Raw genomic sequence first — 21,752 nt, 5'->3', positions numbered from 1 at the left:
CAACAGCTGATTTTGATTCTGGAGGCTCCGTGGAAGAAAAAGGATGCGGCAACTGGTGTGGAAAAAGAAAACACACCACCTCTGATTTCTGGAACATCCTTTGTAGGAACTCCTGGAGCATTCCTGACATTTACAGCTTTCCATAAACAACTGCCTGGATATTCTCTCCCTGGGTCAAAGGACTATGCTCAAAAAACCACCTCAACCAAATGCATTTGAAGTGTTAAGAAAATAATTCTGAGAGATAAAACCAGCACAAATCCACAGCTGTGTTTGAAACCAGAGGTTTCACTCCCTTCCTTCAAACCACACCTCATCTGGCCAATGTTCTCATCATGGATACAGGCTGTGTGTGCAAAATCCAAGAGAAATGTGATTTGAGGAGGGATTTCAGAGAATGAGGGGCAGATTTGGCTAATGAGAAGCATATCTGGACTTGAACCCCCATCCCAGAGAACAAATCTCCAAGTCCTGGCAGAGGAGGACTCACCCCTGCCAACTGTTACAGAGAGTCACGTGAACAACTCACAGCTGGGGAGGGAAAACAAAAATCAATGCAATTCATCCCAACTGGATCAAACTCCTCTTCCTAAATAGTCTGAGATCATTCCTCATGCTATATTTAGAAAGTATTTACAGGAAGCACTGGCTGCTCCAGAGGAAATATCAAGAGATTTTTTTTATTTCCTGATAAATACAATTTTTGCAAAATTACTCCTTAAAGAGTCTTTCATATATCCAGTGGGACAGACCCTGCTGCCTTCTTCATGGAAAAGCCACTGTTGGGCTGCTGGGTGGTCCCAGTGGCACAGACTGGCCAGGGCAGCGGATGAGGAAGATTTTACTGGATACAGGAATTTGTTCCTGCTCTGTGGTGTTTATCTGACAATAACAGCTGGGCTCTCTGCCATTTTTCCATCTTTTGTCCTGATGCAAACACTCACAAAGCAGCACTAGGACTGACTCAGTGTCAGCAGAGGGGCTTTTGAGCTTTCCAGACTCCAGGGTCTGACATTCATCTGTTTTCCACAAACCATGGTGCACATTCTCCATGTCTGATGATTGCAAGATTTGGAAAGACGTTTAAAAAAAGGATACTACTCCAAACATCCCCTTGAACCTCTGCAAGCAGAATAAATGTGGGCAGCCATGATATTCCACTGCACCTCCTGCACCAGCCTGGCCTGCAGCCAGGCCACTGGCTTGACCTGGATTCTCCAGCAGTATCCCCCCCCCATCAGCCTGGCTGGTACAGACACACCAGGGGCATCTACAGGAACCAGAACTTGCACCTAAATAATGTGATTTTTCCAAGTATTATAGTAGCAATTCCTATACCTGGTCCACTGGAAGGTGTCCCTGCCATGGCAGCGGGGTCAGAATGGGAGGAGCTCTAACATCCCTCCGACCCAAACCATTCTGGGATTCTGTGAAATGCCGAAGGCTCCTCTTTAAAAACAAACCAACCGAAGATATAAATAATGCAATCCCAAATCCAGCCTCGGGAATGACTTCCAGACCAAGCAGGGACTGCAGACCCTGGTCTGCCAGCAGAGCACACGGCTCCGACTCCGATCCCATCCGAGCCCAGCGGACCGGCCACGTGCTGCTCGCAGTTAGAAGCAGCTGCACAAGCTGCACAGGCAGCACTGGGGTCACAGCATCACAATGAAATGATTTGAATGATTCCAAACTTCAACTGCTGCAAATGGGCACAGGAGAGGCAGAGCACAGGGATGATCCAACTCGCAGGATGAACTTGGCAGAGGGGACTTTGGAGAAACAACAACATGGCTTTTAATGAACACTTCAGCCATGCAGCCCTATCTGACACTTGCTTTTGTTTTGGAAGCAAAAAAACCCCAACACTGAAGTCAAAGACAATTTTGATACCTTGGCATGTATTTCTGAACACACGTGCCCCTCAAGAGTCATGGGTTCAGTTTAAAAATTATTAACGAGATCTATTAATTACTGATACTACCCTCTACATTGCTCTGGCCCCCCCAGCCATGGCCGCGTGTTATTCCAGGGCTTTCCCTGCAGTGCTTACATAAATGTGCTCTTTAGCAATTTTTGGACTGGAACAAATGTTTGACTCTTTCTGGGACGGGACGGAGATAAACACAGGGAAGCTCATCGGTGTTAAACCCCAGTCAAGCCCTGCTTTATGTTCAAACCAGCACGGTCAGAGCTGTGTAACCAAAAAAACACATTTACTTCCAGTTTACTCACAACTGCCTACAAAGGGATTAAGTGAAAGAGAGAGAGAAGAGGGATAAGACCTGTTTGTCCTGGAAATCCACATTTTCATACACAGAGATGAAATACTGTGATGAAAAGTGCTGGATTTTCAGAAATCAGAGTTCAAGGTCATACGGTTTAGTGGTAGGTCCTGTGAGGAGCAGGGGGTTGGTGATCCTTATAGGTCCCTTCTTGCTGGAGATGTTCTGCATGAATTTACAGCTCAGATCCAGATCTGCCCCCAGGGCAGATGCACTTCAGCCGTCACTGGTGCCACCAGGTGACCATGTGGTGTGCTCAGAGGATATCCCTGGCAGCAAGAGGGACTCAGGAATGTTGGCAGAGGGGACACAGACCAGAAGAGGAGCTGTGCCAGAGCTGGGCAGCCCAAACAGCCAGGGGAGCTCAGGCAGCACAGCCACAGCAGAGCCAAAGGACATCAGACCCACCCGTGCCTTGTTCTGGTAACACTGGGGACACTGAAGGTTTGCACCAACATCTAGACAGAGCCACGACCTGCTTTTAAGTGGGAGATGGGACCAGCCCAGCCCCAAAAGGTCTTTTTTCAACGTCTTACAACCAATTTCTAGACACTGCAGCAGTTTAGAGGCACAGCACTGGAAGAATGAAACCCCGACATCCATGCTGTAACAGCAACCCCAGGGACACTGTCCTTGGCTTCCCAGCAGTGACTGTGCTGCACTGGCATCGAGGACATCTGCAGCACCACAGATGTTGGTTTGTCCCCTTTTCTAGAGCTGTGCCCCTCTTGGGCTTGGTTTTCCTCTAGCAAACCTCTCCCAAGAAATACACAACTGGACAAGAGGAAATGGCCTCAGGCTGTGCCAGGGGTGGTTCAGGTTGGATTTTTGGAAAATTCCTTCATGGAAAGGGTGGCCAGGCACTGACCTGAGAAGCGCTGGAGTCACTGTCCCTGAAAGTGTTAAAAAAGAAGTGTGAATGTGACACCTGGGGATATGGTTAGTACTGAACATGGCAGTGCTGGGTTGGACTCGAAGACCTGGGAGGGCTTTTCCAACCTTGGTGATTCTGTGACTCTGGATACTCTGAAATAAAAATCTCAGCACTCCAGGACTCCCCTGCACGCATCGCTCCAGGCAGAGCCCAGGAGGCTGTGATGCCATCAGTAAAACTGGGAAGCAAATGGTGGTGTCAGCTCTGTATCCCAGCACCCACACTGCTGCCACACATCAGGAACTGCAGCTTCCAATCGCTGCAAATTCCAGTGTGGGAACAGCCTGAGCCTGCTCTGTTGGCCTCCTGGGACAATTCCCTGAAAAATTTTTAAAATCTCCCTTCCAACGCTTATTATGGAATATCCTGAGGTGGCAGGGATCCATCAGGATCATCAAGTGCAATTCCTGGCCCTGTGCAGGGACCCCAAGGATCCCATCCTGTGCCTGAGAGTGTTGTCCAAGGAAATGGAATTTTAAGAAACTTCTTCCATCTGTGCTATTTTTACCGAAGTCAGGAAAATCTGCTATGGACTTTATGAGACACTTGGCACACTAATGGGATTTTTCCTAGTTAATGTTGCCCATTCCTACAGGACTGGACGCACAAGCAGCTCTGGGGAAACCATACAATCCTCACAATCTAGACCATTGCTGTGGCTAATTATCCAAATGATCCAAAGCCTCTCTGGCTAAAGTGTTTCCCTGACAACACGCTGGTTTTGGAGGATGGCACTTGGGTGAGAGGAGTTTCATCCTTCTGTGTGCTCTGAAACAACATTTAGGATACAGAAGACTGAAGACAATTATTTTTAACCGGTTCCACATTAGCAAATTCCAATTAATTGCCTTAGCAACACACTTAAAATGTTCCACTGGAGGAAGAGAAGTTCCTCCCCTCCTATTTCTGCTGCCTGCTGGTCTCCCTGCCAAAAATACTCCAACTAAAACAAGAAAAGAAGGGAAAAAAATAAATGATTCAAAATAATGAGGGAGGAAATCTCCATGAACTGACCTTGTTTGGAGGCGGGGGCTGCGGTGCCGGGGGTGCTGCCAGAGGGATGGGAGCTCTCCACGGTTCCGAACGCCGTGGGAACGGGCTCGGGGACCTGGCTGGGCACCTGCTGGGCAGGAGGGACAACAGGGTGAGCCTGGGAACATAAAAACAGGGAGCAAAGGCAAGGGGGAGATGAGACAGGGTGGGACAGAGAGGAGAAACCAAAGGCGGGGAGAATAAAGAGAAAAAAATAAAGAGAAAAAATACACAGGTCAATTGGATAAATTCAAAAAGTTCATGGGAAGGGAGGGAAAGGCAGCAGGAAAAGGGAAAAAGGATGTTCAGTGTTAAGAGCAGCAAGGAAGGGACAGCACAGCACTATTATCAACATGCTTTGCTCTCCCAACACTTCTTCCAGGAGCTGCAGGAATGCTCCTCCATGCAGGACACACACCAAGGCTCCTGGATCTCTCTGTGATTTAAGTTCACTTCTAGGACTCGACTCCTTTTTCTACTGATCCATTATTTCAACCCCCTTAGAGATTTAAATGTATTGATTTACTCTTCCATGTATTTATCAATAGCTGATGTGTGCAGCACGGGATGAATGCTGGACAGGTGTATCTGCATATACACCACTCATTATCCCAATAGAAAAATCATCCCAGACTGGGAATGGTTGGATGAAAAAAATCCCCCAGTGCCACCTACAAGCTGCCTGAGGGCTGGGACCTGCAGGGTAAGAGGAGAATAAAACCAGCTGGGCAGCAACCTGAGGGAGAGCAGGAGGAGCAGATTCCCAAAGAACATGGACTGAGATTGTCTGCATAGAAGAACAAAAAAAAAGGCCTGCAAAGACTGAAGGAGTCCCTGCCTGTGGCAGACACACATATTTTAATCATCTCCCACCAAACACTAACTTATGTTCAAGAAAGTTTGATAAAATCCTTTGTATTTAGTTTCAGAATTTTAGGAAGACCAGGTTAGTCCCCCAGACTTGAAGGTGAGACACTTGCTGGAGTGAACACAGACAAGACAAGGCAGCTGGTCACAAAATCCCCTGAAATACACACCACGGACCAGGCACAGAAGAAAATGGGACTAAATTTTAATTTCCTAATCCCAAGGGGAGAGCCAGGCAGCTTGCTGTTTCACATGTCCATGTTCCACATCCATGGACTTCTCTGAATATCCACAGGAAAAGGAATTTTTAATCAACCCAAGCACAGCAGAGTGTTCAAGACATGGGTGCCTAATTCCTGATTGATGAGACAGGCTCTCAGAAATCCATGCAAAACTTATTTCCCTGTAAAAAGAAATGCTCTGGCAACCTGCTTCTCTTCCTGGGACTCTGTTTTTTCCTCCCATCTCCAGCTTTTTGCCTACTGCATCTGAACAGGGCAGGATAAAGAGGGAATTATCTCCAAAACACTATTTTTCACCATTTCAGGAAGACCAGGGAAAAGCACATCTGGAAAAATAAGAATGAAGATTTAAGGGGTGAAGGGTTGAAGTTTTATTTGGGATTGCTCCTCTTTCAGGTATGAGCCTGACAGATTGACTGGAGAATGCATGAAGATCTGCAGCCCACCCTCCAGCCAAAGAGAGGAAGCCAAAGAAAACTCAGCTTTAAAAATGAGCAGGTTTCAAGAATACTTTCCCCTCACCCTTAGTGATCAGGATTTTCACTTTATAAGAAAATTTATGGATGAAATCAGTGTGGAGAAAGGAAACTGTGATAAGAACCACAGGAACCTAAGCAGACCAATGAAGAAGAAACCTGTGAGCCCAGAAACTTCTTGGGTCAGGAAACATATGTCCTTAAGAAATGTGGGAAACATTCGTTTATCTTGTGGGCATTATATTGCAAATGAATAAGTGGGCCTTATGCACTGAGCCTTGCAGCTGCAAAATGGAGCATTCAGAGCATTTTTAGGAAAAAAATCCCACTGCAAATTGCTCCCCTGATTTATGATGCTCCAAGGGTTGCTCTGGGTTATTCTACCCCACCATGGCCTGGACACAGAGCAAACACAACTCTGAGAAACTCACTGGGACTTGGAAGAGTTTCGTTAGGAAAACAAGAGCACTTTTAAAAAAATTATCTTCTGTGGAAGCCAATGCTGAGGAAATCTCACAATCAGATTCTGGCCCTGGGTTTTCTTTCTCTTCCCAGAAAAACACAGTGAAAATAGTGTCCTGCTAGAAATGGATAAATCATATCTCCATGTACCTCCAGCTTCTCTTGCAGGAACTTTAAAGCACTTTACTTATTCAAAAGCAAGTAAAATACACTGCAGAGGCACTGGGAAATTCCACCTAAAGCACTTTTTGGTCAGCACTGCTGAGTAAAAGGTACAGAAATGGTTGAAACCACACAGCAATGCTCATCTTCTGCAGAATTCCAATAGTTTCTGATGTTAAGTACAATTCCAACAATTTTTTTATATTCAGCACTTAACCTGCTGAGAGAAGAAGGTGCTTTGGGCTTGTTTTCTGGGCAAAGTTTTGGTTTATTTGTGTCAGTTAATACAGTAATTCAAATCTAAAGAGAAAATGAAAATTTGGAAACTGTTATTATTAGAAAGGGGTTTCTTTTTCAAATGCAGAATTTGGGATAGGGCCTGGTCTCCAGCACTTCCTGAGGACGTTTCTTCCTCTGTGTTTGTACCATTTGATGTACATAATGTAATGTGATGTACATAATGTAATGATGTACATATTGAGCTAACAGATTCAGAGAAAGAAGCTTTATTAGAATTTGCTACAATTCTAAAAATCTCTTTGGACTGGGAGTCACTTTGATGCTGTCTTGTCAAGCTCTGAGGCTGAACACTCATATTTTGAGTGCTCAGGCAGGAGAAATCTCCCTGAGCACCCTGGTGAGCAGTTTGGTCCAGGGGGCGAGCAGGCTTTGGTCCAGGGGATGGAACAAATGACAGCAGCTCTGCTCCCCCTGCAGCTCTCCCAGGAGCTGCTCCAAGTCAGGAGCATCTCAAAAGTTATGGCTGAATATTGAAAATTTACTGACTCAAGCCTGTTCTGAACAGTACCACCCCCACTACTGCAATTCCAGAGCACAGTTATTAAGGCACTATTTAATTTCACCCAAGATATTAAACATACTCCAAAGACTTGATTTAGAGAAGCTGTTGGGACAATAACAATGAATTTCCTGGCTTAAGTGGGCTTAAATTTTCAGTTATGTTACACTAATGAACTTATTCTGGTGAGCCAAATTTCAGAGCTCTTCTGTGATTACCAAAAGTAGGTTCAAGCACCTAATCAAAAGGAAGGCTGGATATTAAACAATGGAATATCTGCATACCTTGGAGGAGATGACTGGACATCACTGCTGTGCTCTGCATATAAATTACAGCTGATCAGAATTCAGGCCTATTAACCTCCTCTTGAAACATATTTATTTCCTTCTGTTTGACTTAATTGTAGTGCCTTAAAATAGATTTCAGAATGTAAGAATGATCAGGCAAGTTCCTGGATTCGCTGCACTGTGCAGGAATACCACAGGAAATCCTGGCTGGTTACAACTCTTCCCACTTCCAACAGGGAAAGTCAGGCAGCAAGAAAAACGGGAAGATGATCTCACCAAGATTCCCATGTTTGGCATCTCTACTGCCTTCTCTGATGGAAAGAAGTTTAACTGGTTTAACTGCTGCTGCTTATCCTCGATGGGGACCAGAGGACAAAGCACAAGATGCTGCCTTCAAAAGACACAAGGATTTGACGGAGTTGGGATGGCTGAAAGCTGAAATCCTACTGGTCTCAGGGAGGGATCTCTTGGCCAGGCTCTCACTTCACTTCAATGATCCCAGTTCCATCTCCCTGGAATCCCGTGCTCCCAGACAGGGTTGTGCTCCTGCCTCAGCACAGGATTTTCAGCAGAAAATCTACTCCCACATGGAGAGGAAAGAAAGGTTTGAGCTCAGGAAAAGCTGTTTCACCTAAAAGCTGCCAAAAGCTGGTGACACCTGACAGGGAAGAACATGGAAGAAGAAGAAATCACGTCGCAGCACCAGCTCTGCTCTACAGCCCAGCCATCACCTGGAGAACCATCCTGACCTCTAACCAGGGACTTAAAGGGGTCAAGACTCAAAGGTGTAGGAGAAGAAGCAATTTAGGAGATACAGAAAATGATCTGGAATATTTATAATTTTTCTGGCATCAGAAAAATGCGTTTTTAAGTCTGAATGCCCAGAGACCAAATGTGTGATAAATTTATTAGTTTTGTGGGAAAATTCCTGAACTCCAGATCTTCTGGTGACTCTCAAACAGCTCCATAAAGCCAAAAAAAACCCAGCGATGCAACTGAATGTCTATAATCAATCACCTGTGTGACATAGACTTTCCTCAGGTGCATAAGACCTAACAGACACCACCTTTCTCAAAGGTATTTTGGCTCCTCCTTTAACACTGAAACGCTGAAAAGCTCTGAAAATCTACTGCTGACAGAAAACCAGGCAGGGGGAATGTGAAGCAGCATTGAGGCTCCACATTGACAAGCTAAGGTCTGCTAAGAATGAACAAACTAGGGAAAAAATAATAGCTGAAGAATGTTGATAATTTAGGAGCATCCAGGTCTCTGAGATGGTCAGAGGTGTGGCTGGAAGCACGAGGGAGAGGCACAGCAAGGCAAAGGTCACAGCGGGAGGAACGCAGCCCTTCCTTACCTGAGGTGGAGTCGGGGTGGAGGTGGGTCTGACGATGGGGGGCGTGGGGTTCCTGCTGCCCCCTCCAGACATGATTTCTTCTGTTATGTCTTTGCCTCCCTGGTTTGGATCCCGGATTCGGATCTACAGGATTGAAAAAACTGCAATAATAACAAAAGAACAATTCCCACAAGTGTTCCTGCTACTGCTGTCCTTGTAGAGAGCAGTGTGGGCAGCACACGCTCCCACCACACCCAGCAGGAGGTGCCCTTCCATGAGCTGGTGCTCAGCAGGAACACTGGGATGTGGCTCGTTTCCATGGCTTGGAATGCATGGCATGTCATCCCTTCATCAACACCTAATTTAATCAAAACCTAATTTAATCATCAACCACACCAATTCAGTCTAAATATGTGCAACCCTGTAATTCAAAACACAGTCTCTGCTGCTGGAACATCAGTTTCCTGCAACTGAGAAAATTTGGGAGACAGTTTGGGTACAGGGCTAAGCTTGCCCAGTAGTGGAAAGGGCAAGAATGGAGAAAAGGCTGTATTTTACCCCAACAGGAAACTCTGTGACCTTGCCAGCCCAGCTTCTGGGAACGGGGAAAGCCTATCAGCAAATCAGTGCCAAGCTCCACCAAAACAGAGGGAATCAAACAAAAATACTGAGTGGAGGAAAGGGAAACTGAAAGAACAAACTCAAGTCCTGTAGAACTCTGCAGTATTTAGGAAAAAAAGTGGGATTTTTGAGTTTCTTCATAGTCCCTAAAGGGGAGGAAAGAATTATTCCAAAATAAACCACTCCAGAACACTCACTGAATCCTCAACTTGAGCCAATCTGTGTCCCTGAACAGGGGGAAGAGCCAGGACGTCTGGGTCGATGTGAAACAGAGCTTTCAATCTGCAGTGTAAGAATTGGGGATTCTGATAACCCTGAAGACAGAGTTCTGTGCATCTGCCCACCTTCTCCGAAGCTTTTGGCTGAGCTCAAGATTAATTCCATGCACAAATCCAAGCAAACAACTCCAAGCAAACCAAGAGACACCATCACACTCCCGAGGGCAGGGGTTCTGCGAGAAACCACCCTGCAATTGTCCCGTGGCAGGAGTAGGAATGGTCTTTCAGGTCCTTCCAAGCCAACTCTTCCGGGATTCTGGGCTATAAAATCCTAACTGCAGAAGGGTTTCGTGATTTGCCAAACTCAGTTTGGTGGGATGGTGGCTTCACTCCGGGTTGTGAACACACAAACACACACATTGTACTCAGGATGTTGAGTCTGGGCTTCTCTTATTTTTGATGGAGTTTTTTGCTAAAATATTTCATTAACTACAGCAACAAGGACCTGAGAATTGGCACTAATTCCTGCCCTCTCCTCCCCCTGACACAGAATCAATGGCATTAAAAACAAGATTTCTCTGCCTGGAAGTAGTACTCAAATATTCAACTCATGGTGGATGTGGGCACGTGGACATCAATGCATTAAACTTTAATTTTTCTCATTTCTCCAGCTGCAACACCAATTACCAAATTGAAACAGCACATTCAGAGAGAAGCATCTCGAGCATTAAAAATCTGTTTTCTGCCTCAAAGAACACAGTTTGGCTGGCACGGAACTGCCTTAATCCCAGCTGAGCGTGTCTGATCAGCTCTGCATTTCAATGGCATCAGGGATCTGGGCATGTCGTGTTTGGGATGCTGAAAAGAGACTCCTGGGGACTGAAGAGGTGACAAAAAAAGCTGCTGAGAGCAGCCACCAAAAAGGCCTTTCCTGCAAACATAGCCCACACATTGTTCAGTTCTTCCGGTGTCCCAAATCAAGTGTCACTCCAGATCATCCTTAAAACTCCAAAGATGTAAATATTTTGTAATTTGAGACATGTCCAAGTCCCTTTATTCTTTTCTACCCCCAAGAAACTGTTCTTTTACTGTTTCCAAAACACTCACACAAATACTGCTGTAATTTCCTTTTCAGTCCTTTACAAACGATTTATTCACAAGTTGAAGCCCACATCATCTTTTCCTGATTGAAAATTACATTCACCCCAATACTTTCACTGTTCCCCACCATCCACCTGTGGATGCATTTAAATTCCATTCATCTGCCTCTCTCAAATTCCCCCCAGTGAATGAGAGGGAATGCACTCTCCAAACCCATATCCACTTTGATAATGTGCTCAGGTTCTTTCAAGCCTGCAAATACGTCCACAACTTGCTGGTTTTCCACCTTTTCAAGGCATAATATTCAATAATTTCTATTTTGTCACTTTGAACCAATTGCAAACATTCTCCCAAACTGCTGAGTTCACTCATTCCCACCTGGCTTTTTGGGAACACTCTAAGCAGCAGCACAGGTGAAGATTCCAGGCTTGGGGAGACCATGCTGCTGTTGTTTGTTTATTTTAAACCAGCAAAATTATATTCCTTTTTGATTGGCTGAGATGTCACAAACTCAGAGTGGAGAGTGCCCATAGAAAAATGGAAAATAAGGCACCATTGCAGCACTGTGCAATGTTTAATTAAAACTCAATCTCTTTGGGAATCACTAGTTTTGGATGGAAGGGACCTTAAAGTTCATCTTAAAGCATGGGCAGGGACACCTTCCACTGTCCCAGGGTGCTCCCAGCCCCTTCCAACCTGGCCTTGGACAGTTCCAGGGATCCAGGGGCAGCCACAGCTGCTCTGGGCGCCCTGTGCCAGGGCCTCCAGTAAAGGCAAAACTCAGGTTTAATCTCCAGAACATTATTCACGTCCTTGTCCCTCCCACCCAGGACAGACCCCGAGGCTGAGTGCCCCAGGGCCCCACTCACCGTTTTCTTCTCTCTCTTGGCAGGCGGTGGCTGCTGCTGCTGTGTAGGCACAATGATGGGTGCAGACTGGTACACGGGCTGGCTGGGGTAGAAGGGTGTTCCTGGGGCAGCAACGACACAAACCACAGGCACAGGATCAGCTCATGACAGAAAACCAAGCGCTAGAGGCAGAGCTGGCCAGAACTTCCAACATCCACCTGGGAATGCTGTGTTTGCTTGGCTCCACTTCCACTAAACAGAAGCTGATGCTCCATCACGAGATTCAGTCACTATTTTTTATTTGACTTCCATGACCGAAAATTGGTCATGTACACCATCCATTTCTGAGAGGCTGTGAACAGCACAGAGGCACTGCAAGATCATCCCTGGACTCCTCTGCCTGACAAACAGGAAGGTTTCTGTTGGGTTTGCTGCTGGCTTATCAGGGGTTGTCTGCCTTTGTAGAGAAATTCAGTCTAACCAATACAAACCATTTGTGAGGTCAACTGCAACCTATTTGGAAGCATAACCAGAAAATTTAATTATGAGCAACGTTCTTCTCATGCTGCAATACACAAAAGCACGACCATGGTGATTAGTGCAGAATTACACCATGGTGCTGATCACATTCTCAACAGCCAGTATGGTTCATTACGGTGGAATGGCAGTGGCTCAATCAATAACCAAGCACTTTTTAGAACACGCCAGGGATGAGGGTAGCAGAGCAGAGCTGTCTCCTGCCCATAGATCAGGTGTCAGGGGAATGTGTAAGGTGCTGCTGGGTGTTTTCCTTCTAGACAGGGATGCTGGATGAACTGAGTGCTTGCACTTGCCTCTGGTGCAATCTTACCTATTCTTCATCTGAACTAACCTTTTACTAGGAATGAAAATCTGGATTGTGCCTGTAACCCAACCAGGAGGTCACTGGATAAGTGAACAATCAGGGCTGTGACACCACCAAATTTGGATCTCAGGCAAAGGGTGAAATCCAAGAAAGCAAATTAAACCAGCCCAGCACAGCCTCATTTGTAACTTCCAAGGATACATTCCTCCTGCTGAGAGCTGGAAAGCCCCAGCTTGGAGCAGGCTCCCTGTCTGCATCCTCAGAGTGGGAACTTTTTCCTGTCCAAGTAGAGAGCACTGCAAGGCATCAAGGAGCTCAAAGTGACACTCCTGGGTGGGCTGAATCACTCAAGAAATGTCTTATTTTGAATGTCAGGGTCAGCAGAGCCACTTCAGATCTGGCCTCAAAGTCTCTATCAGTATCTCTGCAGGCTGTGAATGAAAAATTATTGCTCAGAGAAGCTGTGGCTACCCCTGGATCCCTGGAAGTGTCCAAGGCCAGGCCAGGAAGGTGTCCCTGCCCATGGCAGGGGGTGGGACTGGGTGGGCTTTAAGGTCCTTCCAACCCAAACCATCCTGGGATTTCATGATTCTATGAACCCTGCTGATGAGCAGGTGTCCAAGCAGAGCCTGGGTAAGGTGAGGGAACAGGAGGATCCTGGGGTCCTGCAATGTGTGAATTCCTTTCGTTTGTAGATTCCTAGAAATCAGATCTAACCACAACACCTGCAATGTGATGCCTGCTAGAGAGGCAGCTCCAGCAGAACTCAGGGAACAACTCTCCCTTTATTCAACCCTTTAAAAACCCAAATCCCAAAAAGAGTAACCTCTGGGAAGAAACAGCTTCTGTCACAAGCCAAGTGCATTTGCCAGTGCCACACTGCTCTGCTCCCTGCCTTGGATCCCTTCCAGTTCTCCAGAACCCAACTTTTATTCTCCCTACTATGCACTAATAATTTCAAGGTCTTTCCCAATGTTGTACAGAAACCCCCTGATATCAGAGAACAATAAACGGCAAAACTGAGTTATAAAATTGCACTGTCCATCTCCACAAGTTTTGTTTTCTATTGTGTTTTCCCGCATGACCTTCTTTAGGTCCTGCCAAACTGCAATGATTTTGATATCCAGCAGCCACACTGGCTACAAATCCCATGGTTTATGGAAAAGGCACTGCCAGAAGCATTATCAATGCCTGGACTGTAGATTTAGCTGTTCCCAAAACCTGGAAGTATCTGGAGAGAGGCTGAGCATTCCCAGTCCCTCAACACAGCAAAGGAGTGACAGGAGGGAAAGGTGGGTAAGTACAGGCAAATCCTTGGTGAAACCTTCCCTGCCTGGAAAACTCTGCAGGACAGAGAACTCTGGCTTCACCCACTGATGCTCCACAGGTGCAGCAACCTAAAGCTGGGACTGAAAGATTCCAAGATTTTGTGCAAAAAATCAGGCGCATCCAGAAGAGGAAAGGAGCTGGAAATGAACCTTTTCCTAATTACAGGACAGTGAAGACAGAAAAATGGCACTAAGCAAGCAAGAATTGAGAAAGCAGACCTGTAGCAGCACAAAAAATGACAAGTACTGGGCAATTTCCTCATCTAGTGGATCATATTTGAAGAACCATTACAACATTTCTTCTATTTTCTCTAGGATCAACCACCAGGAAGTAGCTGCCCCGTAATTACCCTCCCTCCTATTCTGAAATTGCATTACCAGGTTCAAAGGCTTCATGGCAACCTTTCAATGATTTCCATGAGTTCCACACAGACCAGATAAATAAAAGAGGGAAAAGAGGAAAAATAAGAGACCTTTCTGAATGATGCACAAGGAAGCTGCTGGGTTTTTTTCTCCTTCCAAAGGAATCTCTGTGTATGAAGAGCAAACTCTGATTCTGCCACAGGAACAGGGCTGTTACTGCTCAGCCTGGAAGGCAATCAGTCACCCCAAGGCTCCAAAATTCCGCCAGAAAATTCCCATGGGAGGCTGAGAATATCTCTGCCCTCAACAGGTTGCAGAATATGAGTGGGCAGGGAGCAGTGAGTGACCAAATGCATGAAAAGGCCAAATTTTGGCCTATGAAGAGGTTACAGATTCTTCCACTGGCCTAAATAACCTTTGCAGCATCAATCCAAAAGCCACATGGCTAGTTCTTATCCCCCACCACACACCAAACTAGAAATGCTGGGATAAGAACTGTTAACTGCTGTTAACTGTTAATGCTGGAGCATTCCCAGGGCATGGCACAGTGAAAAGCAGGACTGCCAAATGTCCACAACACCTTAATAAACAATAATGAATGAGCAGGGACTAACAAACAGCCCCATCCCTGGTCACAGGTGATTCTGGGCAGCTGCAGCCTCTCCTGACACACTCACACAAAAAATACTCTGGGATTTTTCAGGAGTGAATAATCAGGGTTGTGACACCACCAAATTTAGCAGCTATGTGAAGTTCAAACAAATGCTAATCCAGCTTGTTATTATAAATCTTCAGCTTGACAACAGAAAAACACACCAAGAACAGACTCTGTAAGAACTCTCTAAGCAGAACTTACCATAAGCATTGGGGAATTCTCCAGGACCTGGGCCTGGGTAAAAGGGTCCTGGTCCTGGTGGCTGCACAGGATATTGCTGGGGTGGCCCGACGTACGGGGGGCCACTGTGACGATACTGGGGGGGACAAAAACAACCATCACTGTACAAGGACTTGGGCAACCTGTAACTGACCCCCCCCAATCAACAGAGATCTGATCCTCAAGCTGGTTGATTACAGCTTTGGAAATCACAGAATCATGGAACTGTTGAGGCTGGAAAAGATCTTTAAGATCACCGAGTCCAACCATCAACCAGCATCACCACCGAGCTCATCACTGACCACATCCCCAAGTGCCACATCCACGTGTTGTCCGAACGCTTGCAGGGATGGGGACTCCACCACTGCCCTGGGCATCCTCTGCCAGTGCCTGACCATCCCTTCCATGGAGGAATTTTCCCTAATATCCACCTAAACATTAGTGGATAACAGGGATTAGAGGATATTAGGGATCAACATCCCTAATATCCTCTTCAAACATTAGTGTCAAAACTAAGACAAGGAGGACACAGGAGCTGAGGTAGAACATAGTCACTCCCCTGGCAGTAGCACCACTCTGTTATGAGGCCCAAGGTTCTGGAGAGCCTGTGGATCTATTAAGTCAAATTAGGTGTTTTTAAAGCACTAAATGTTTTCCAAGAATTTGGTTTCCTACTGTGTTTGAGGGAGGCCTGAAAGAGGTGATTGATTCCTACTGCCTCCATGCACAGAAGAACAGAAAAAGGACAGAGGCTGAACCACAGAATCATGGAATCATTTAGGCTGAAAAAAGCCCCTGCAATCACCAAGTCCAACCGTTCCCCCAGCACTGCCAAGTCCACCCCTAAACCTTGCCCCCAATGCCACATCCACATGTTTCTTGAACATTCCCCGGGATGGTGACTCCACCACTGCCCTGGGCAGCCTCTGCCAATGCCTGAACATCCTCTCCATGAAGGAATTTTTCCCAGTATCTAATTTAAACCTGCCCTGGCACATGACATGCAACTACCAGCCTGATTTCACGACACATCTCCAAGCATTCCTGGTGGGTCCTGAGACAACCCCCACGGAGCAAACGTTGCTCTGCAGTTCCTCAGGTGCCTGTATGCTGGATTTACCTGTGGGATACAGTACTGGGGGCCCTGAGGCATTGGGTAGGGCATTGGCAGGTGGTTCACCATCATGATGTGCTGATTGGTTTGGTACACGGCAGTCGGGGTCTGCGCTCCAGGACGGATGGAGGGGCTGCTGTTCTGGATGGTGGCTCTTGGAGGCTGGATCTGAGGCCTCTGAAAAAACTAGGAGAGGGAAGGGAAGAGGGAGAGAAAACAAAGAACTGGTCAGACTTTCTGGGAAAGAATTGGAACTATCTGTACAATATTATAGTTATGGTGTTAGTTTCCAGGGGTTGCCACACTTCCAGAAAACTGCAGGACAGTCCGTGTTTCTTTGTGAAGAGCAAGGCCATCTACTGCTTTCTATTTTACAGGGCAGAAACAGGCAAGAAACTTTACAAACTAATAGTGATTAGTTTATATCTCCTGAATTTTACAGCTGAACCATCAGAGCAAACTTTGGAAAAATTAGTTTGTCTAATTTTCTTTTTATAAGGTGGGTTGGCTGCTAAAAAACCGCATCTTTATAAATAGCTTCGGGAAATAAAAGATCAAGGCAATGGTCCCAATTTATCTGCAGAAGAGCTAAAAATCCAGAATTTCACAAAGGCCAGAGGCACCTTGTGTCTTTCCTTCACATGCAGGTGACTTGTCCTGCCCTGTTTTCCAAAGGGTGACAACCTGTCCCAAGGTGGCCTTGAAGCCTTGCACCACGCTGGGACGAGGTTATGCCCTGGCAGATGGGCCAGGCAACCAAGCACGGCTTGGCACCAGCTCCATCCTCGCCCTCCCGCGCTGGGACCGGCCCCGGCAGCCCCGGGATGGGCACTGGGGCTGCAGGCCCTGGCTCTGGATCTCGCAGCCTGGCAGGTCAGGAGGTGAGAGATGCACTGGACAGAGGCATTCACTGACGGAGGAGTGACCAGGTGAGAGACACTGATGCCATGCACAACCAGGAGTTAGAGTTACCTGTATAGGTCTGAATCCTCCCTTCAATAACGAAGCAAGAAAGCAGCAGGAAACAGAAAGAAAGCCAATGGAACAGCTTACAGATCAACAGGAAGGAATAGGATACAACATGCACCCTAAATGCACACAATTCCAGTCAGCTTCTGCCCTGCTCTGACTCATCCCTTCCAGAAACGGCCAGGAAAAAACACTGAGTGGTACCAGAGACTCTGCTGCCAGAATCCCACAGGGTCAGAACTCTCCTGGAAAAGTTTTATATGGAAGTATAAAAGTTAAAAAAAAAAAACGAAACAACAAAAACCAAAAAAGCCAATCAAACTATGATTTACTACATGAAATGTGACACTACAAAAAGACTTTATGTTTACTCCGTTACTAAAACATCAAATATTTCTCCTGGTCACTTTCAGTGGCACAGAGAAAGCAGATAAAGCAGAAACCCTGTCTCAAATCATGGATTTCTCTCCTTTTCTGCACCAAGACTGGGAGGGGAAGAAATGCCACATATTTAACTGTTAAGTAAAAAATAATTATAATAATTAGAGCACCACACATCACACTGAATCCTGCTGGCTGCTGTGCAGTGATGTGTTACAGAGAGTAACCATGCCAGGAGGAATGAGAAGAGAGGGGAATGAAGGGATGAGCTGGGCTTATCTGCCCCAGGTTTGGGAAGGGTAGGGGAGGATGGAAGGAAACTGTGATGTGTCTGTCCTCGACATGACAACCAGCTTAAAATGGCCATTCTGGTGCTGCTGAGGACTTCATGACACCTGAGCAGTTCCCCACAGCAAACAACTTCTCCAGGAAAGCCCTGGATGACTCGCTTTCAGATAACCAGACATTGTTAAGGTGAGCACAATGATTTTATGTCCAGCCCTGTCAACCTGGATGAAGAGCTGTCCCCAGCATGCTGAAGTGTGACCTGAACCAGGAGAAGGCAATTGTCTGGGGAGAGAAGTTTGGAAGTGAGGGTGGAGAAAGCAAACCAGAAGAACAACAGCCTGCCATGGTCCAGCTCTGATAAAACCATGTGGCTGTGACACGTGGGGGAGATGCAGGAGTGTGGCATGAACCAAGCATAGGTGCTGAATTTATGGTGAGAATCACCAGAGTCTGTGATTTTTTGATATCTAAACCCACCAGGAAGTGTAAAAGTCTTTTTTCACTGCAATTCACTCAGTAATGACCACTTTTAAGCTGCATGTCGCAGCACGTGTCTCACTGAGGGAGGGTTAGAAAAATTTAATAACCCTCACAGGTGTGTGTTTATGCAGAGTGAGAAGGGCTGGAGGCAGAAGTGAGACCTCTCTATCAATAGCACCTCCATCCCCAGGGCAGGGCAGGAAAACCCCCAATGCCAGAGGTGGGGAGGCTCCACCTGTGGAATCTGCTCCTCAGGCTCCTGCTGCACCTACAGAACCTGCTCACAACCAGCTGAGACCATCGAGGGAACACCCCAGGCACTGGGGACTCCTTGGACATGGACAGCTGCTCATTCCCATCATTTCCAGCTGGTCCCTAGAGGCTCCCGAGGCAAGCCCTGCTGGGGGGACCGGCCAGGGAAGCTCCATTCTGTGGGACACAGCCCGGGGCTCTTCCCTGCTGCAGCAGAAAGGCCAGCACTCCATGCTCTGGAATGGGGGTGGCACTGACATGCTCCTCCATGAGCTCTGAATACCCCCAGAGCTGCTCAGCTGCTCCCCAGCAGCAGGAAGGTCTCTGATAAAGAGACTGGATGTCAAAAAACCTCTCAGAGCCCCCTGGTGTGCCCACACCATCCCGGAGCTGGCTCAGCTTCAGGGATGGAGAGAAAAGGAGAATTCCACCCCTAGCAGGAAGACAGAGCAGCGAAAACTGCAGATCTGTTACTCCAAGCAAGAGAACCATCAGAAGCTTTTGAAAGTGGCAACCTGAGACCTCTCTGACAAAGTCTGAATGACTTGTAGCCACTCCAATTCCTGTAAGTAAAGCCAGGATTCTGGAAGAAATCTGGTATGGGAGCACTGTGCATCTGACCTGGGTGTGGGTTTGATTGTTCTAAACCTGCAGCCCCTGACAAACTGCTTTATGCTCCATCCTCACCCCTGGTCCTCAGGAGCTCAGCCAGCAGTACTCACAGGAATGTTTAGAAATGTTTTGCTATTTGATTTGCTGAAACAGATGGGCACCCATCTAGATTTTTTCCCTGTTTTTTGCTACTTTATTTGCTATTAATTTGCTAAAAAAATCAGCCTTGCAAGGTCAAAGAGATGCCTGCACAGGCAACACCTTCAAGTAAAACTAATCATGTCCTATAGAAGAAGAGCAAGAAGGGAAAATCTGGTAGATCTGGTCTGTCTTTCTTCTAGAAAGTGCAGGATTTGGAGTGGAGCACACCCAGGACCAGAGGAAAGCTACTCTGGACCACAGAAAAGCTTCTGAGAGAAACTCTGCATTACACCAGCCCTTCCTTGACACCTTCCTTCAAAAATTAAGCCCTACTATGTCTAATGATGGTCAAACTTTGGTTGTTCAGCAACCTGGGCCATGATCTTTGAGTCATGTCTCATTCCTTATCTGTCCAAGTCTATTAGGAAGGGATTTCTCAGATCACCTTGGAGTCAATGCTCCTGGGCAATATGGTCTTCATCCACGTCTGCTGCTTCTCATTCCCAGAGAGCACAAGCAAAGCGCTCTGCCACTGCTTTGATCTGCTTGCTCATTCCATAAGCCCTCATCGTCCCAGCAGCCCTTCCCTCCCTGCTCAAGGAAGTTCTTTAGGAAAATCAAAAAGCAGAATTGCACACACGCTCCATACAGGGAGCTCCATACTCCCCAGTTCTTCCCAAATCTCCGTAACTGTTAATAACCCCAGTGCTTCAGCTGAACATTGCAATGCAGAGGTGGTTTCAGCTGATGAGCTCCCACTTCATGGAATTAAACCTTCTCCTTGGCACTTACTGCCAGGCTGGCTGTCACCTGTTTCCATGCCAGCCCTCCATGCTGACCGTGTTTTCCAGCTTTGCACTTCCTAAATTTGCTGCAGACACACACCCGCTGTTTGAGCTGAAGGAATTAACACTAATTTTACAGAAATCCACTCCAAACCTCCTGCCTACCCCTCCTGCACTTCCCTGCCATTTTCCCTTTAGTATTGCTCACATACCCCAACCCCCCCAAATCCTTTTATTTACCTTCATTTTCTTCCCAAGTCACTCCACGCCCAGAGGAAAAAAAAAATCAATGACCAATGTGCCATCTAGAAAAAGCAGAGATCAAGGAGAGCCCTAGCCCCCTCTGATCACCCACCACTGCTTTTCACAGATTTGCCACTTGCTCTGTATTTCCAGGCCATGGCTCCCAGTGCCAGGAGTGCTCCCTTGGACCCCAAAGCTGCACCAAAATAGAAATTTGGGATAAGAGCCTGAAAACAAACCTATGCTAAGCTCAGCCTGGCAAACATGGGCACTAATCTACTTTTTTCCTAGGATCATGGCTGGATGTTGTGATGGGTCCATGGAGCCCTGTGCGAGGTTGTGGAGAATGGAAGCAAAAGGAAAGTTCAGCAAGTTATCACCCAAACTCTGCACTTCAGTCAAGCTTCTCATGCCCCTGTTACTAATTGTTAGTCTTTCTGGTGCCACCAGGAAGGCTGGTGGGATAACCTGAGCCTGGCCAGGGGGAGGGAGGAGGAGGTGCCTGCACAAGCAATGCAGTAGGAACTGAGGAGTTGCAGCCCTGAGATATGAAGATCAGAGAACTGTACTATTGTTTAGGTTGGAAAAACCCTCCAAGATCATCGAGTCCATCCTAACCCATGTCCCCAGGTGCCACATCCACACACTGAACACTTCCAGTGATGCTGACTCTGCCTCTTCCAGTGCCTGACCACTCTCTTCATGAAGAAATTTTCCCAATATCCAACCCAAACCTCCCTTGGTGCAGCTTGAGGCCATTTCCTCTTGTCCTGTCCCTTGCTCCCTGGTGCCAGGAGCAGGAGCTGCAGCAGAAATCCCCAGCTCCTGCCTCCTCAGCACCTCAGTGCAGCTCTTTTGGCTGGCTCAAGGCAAGGTTCATTTCCTTCCCCTCAGACTCTCCCAGTTTTATTATTTACTGTATGATAAAATGAAGAGGAAAAGTCCTTTTTGCTATTTAGATGTGGCAGCTCCTTCATGCACTCGTGGATGCAGACAGGGAAGTGACTGCAGCAGCGGTTTCCCATCACTTTCTGACTTGAAATACCCTCAAAAAGCTACAAAATGGTCAGTTGGGTCAGTTCAGAGAGTGAATTCCCAGCCTCTACAAGCCCCAAAGCTTTTTCACAACAGCACCCAGGCAAGCCCATTCTCTGTTGTACCAGTTACACCCAGAGGAACTCAAGTAACCCCAAGCTGAAACTGGAACAAACTCCACCAGCAACCTCAAATGAGAGGCTGAGCCATGAGCAGCAAACCCTTCTCAAACACAGTTCAAGTCAAAAGGAGACTCCCACATTTCAGTTTATATTTCTGATTTCTGTTTTTAATTACCCCAGCCTCTTCTGAGCACCATTTCTAAAATAAACGCCACGCTTCCCAAGTCGTTTTGTAAGTGAAGGGTTGTAGG

At 46.7% G+C, this 21,752-nt stretch overlaps 1 protein-coding gene across 10 annotated transcripts in view; it reads right to left on the bottom strand.

Moving 5' to 3' along the window:
* Positions 1-21,752, bottom strand: part of EIF4G3 (eukaryotic translation initiation factor 4 gamma 3) — a 142,745-nt gene that overhangs the window by 43,726 nt on the left and 77,267 nt on the right. For 7 of the 10 annotated variants that reach the window (XR_010082838.1, XM_063417465.1, XM_063417470.1 and 4 more), the window contains 5 exons: positions 16,200-16,379; positions 15,062-15,176; positions 11,692-11,792; positions 8,904-9,026; positions 4,234-4,369 (listed from right to left, as the gene is read on the bottom strand). Coding sequence is in view for 9 of the 10 variants with exons in the window: in XM_063417465.1 (XP_063273535.1) it covers positions 4,234-4,369; positions 8,904-9,026; positions 11,692-11,792; positions 15,062-15,176; positions 16,200-16,379 (655 nt within the window). In the remaining variant the exon portion in view is untranslated. The remainder of the gene's footprint in view (positions 1-4,233; positions 4,370-8,903; positions 9,027-11,691; positions 11,793-15,061; positions 15,177-16,199; positions 16,380-21,752) is intronic. The other 3 variants (XM_063417468.1, XM_063417475.1, XM_063417467.1) reach the window with 2 other exon arrangements.

Source organism: Prinia subflava, chromosome 21 (genome assembly GCF_021018805.1).
Source record: "Prinia subflava isolate CZ2003 ecotype Zambia chromosome 21, Cam_Psub_1.2, whole genome shotgun sequence".
In the NCBI taxonomy this organism is placed as follows: domain Eukaryota; kingdom Metazoa; phylum Chordata; class Aves; order Passeriformes; family Cisticolidae; genus Prinia; species Prinia subflava.
This window is presented reverse-complemented; position numbering and strand designations above follow the sequence as displayed.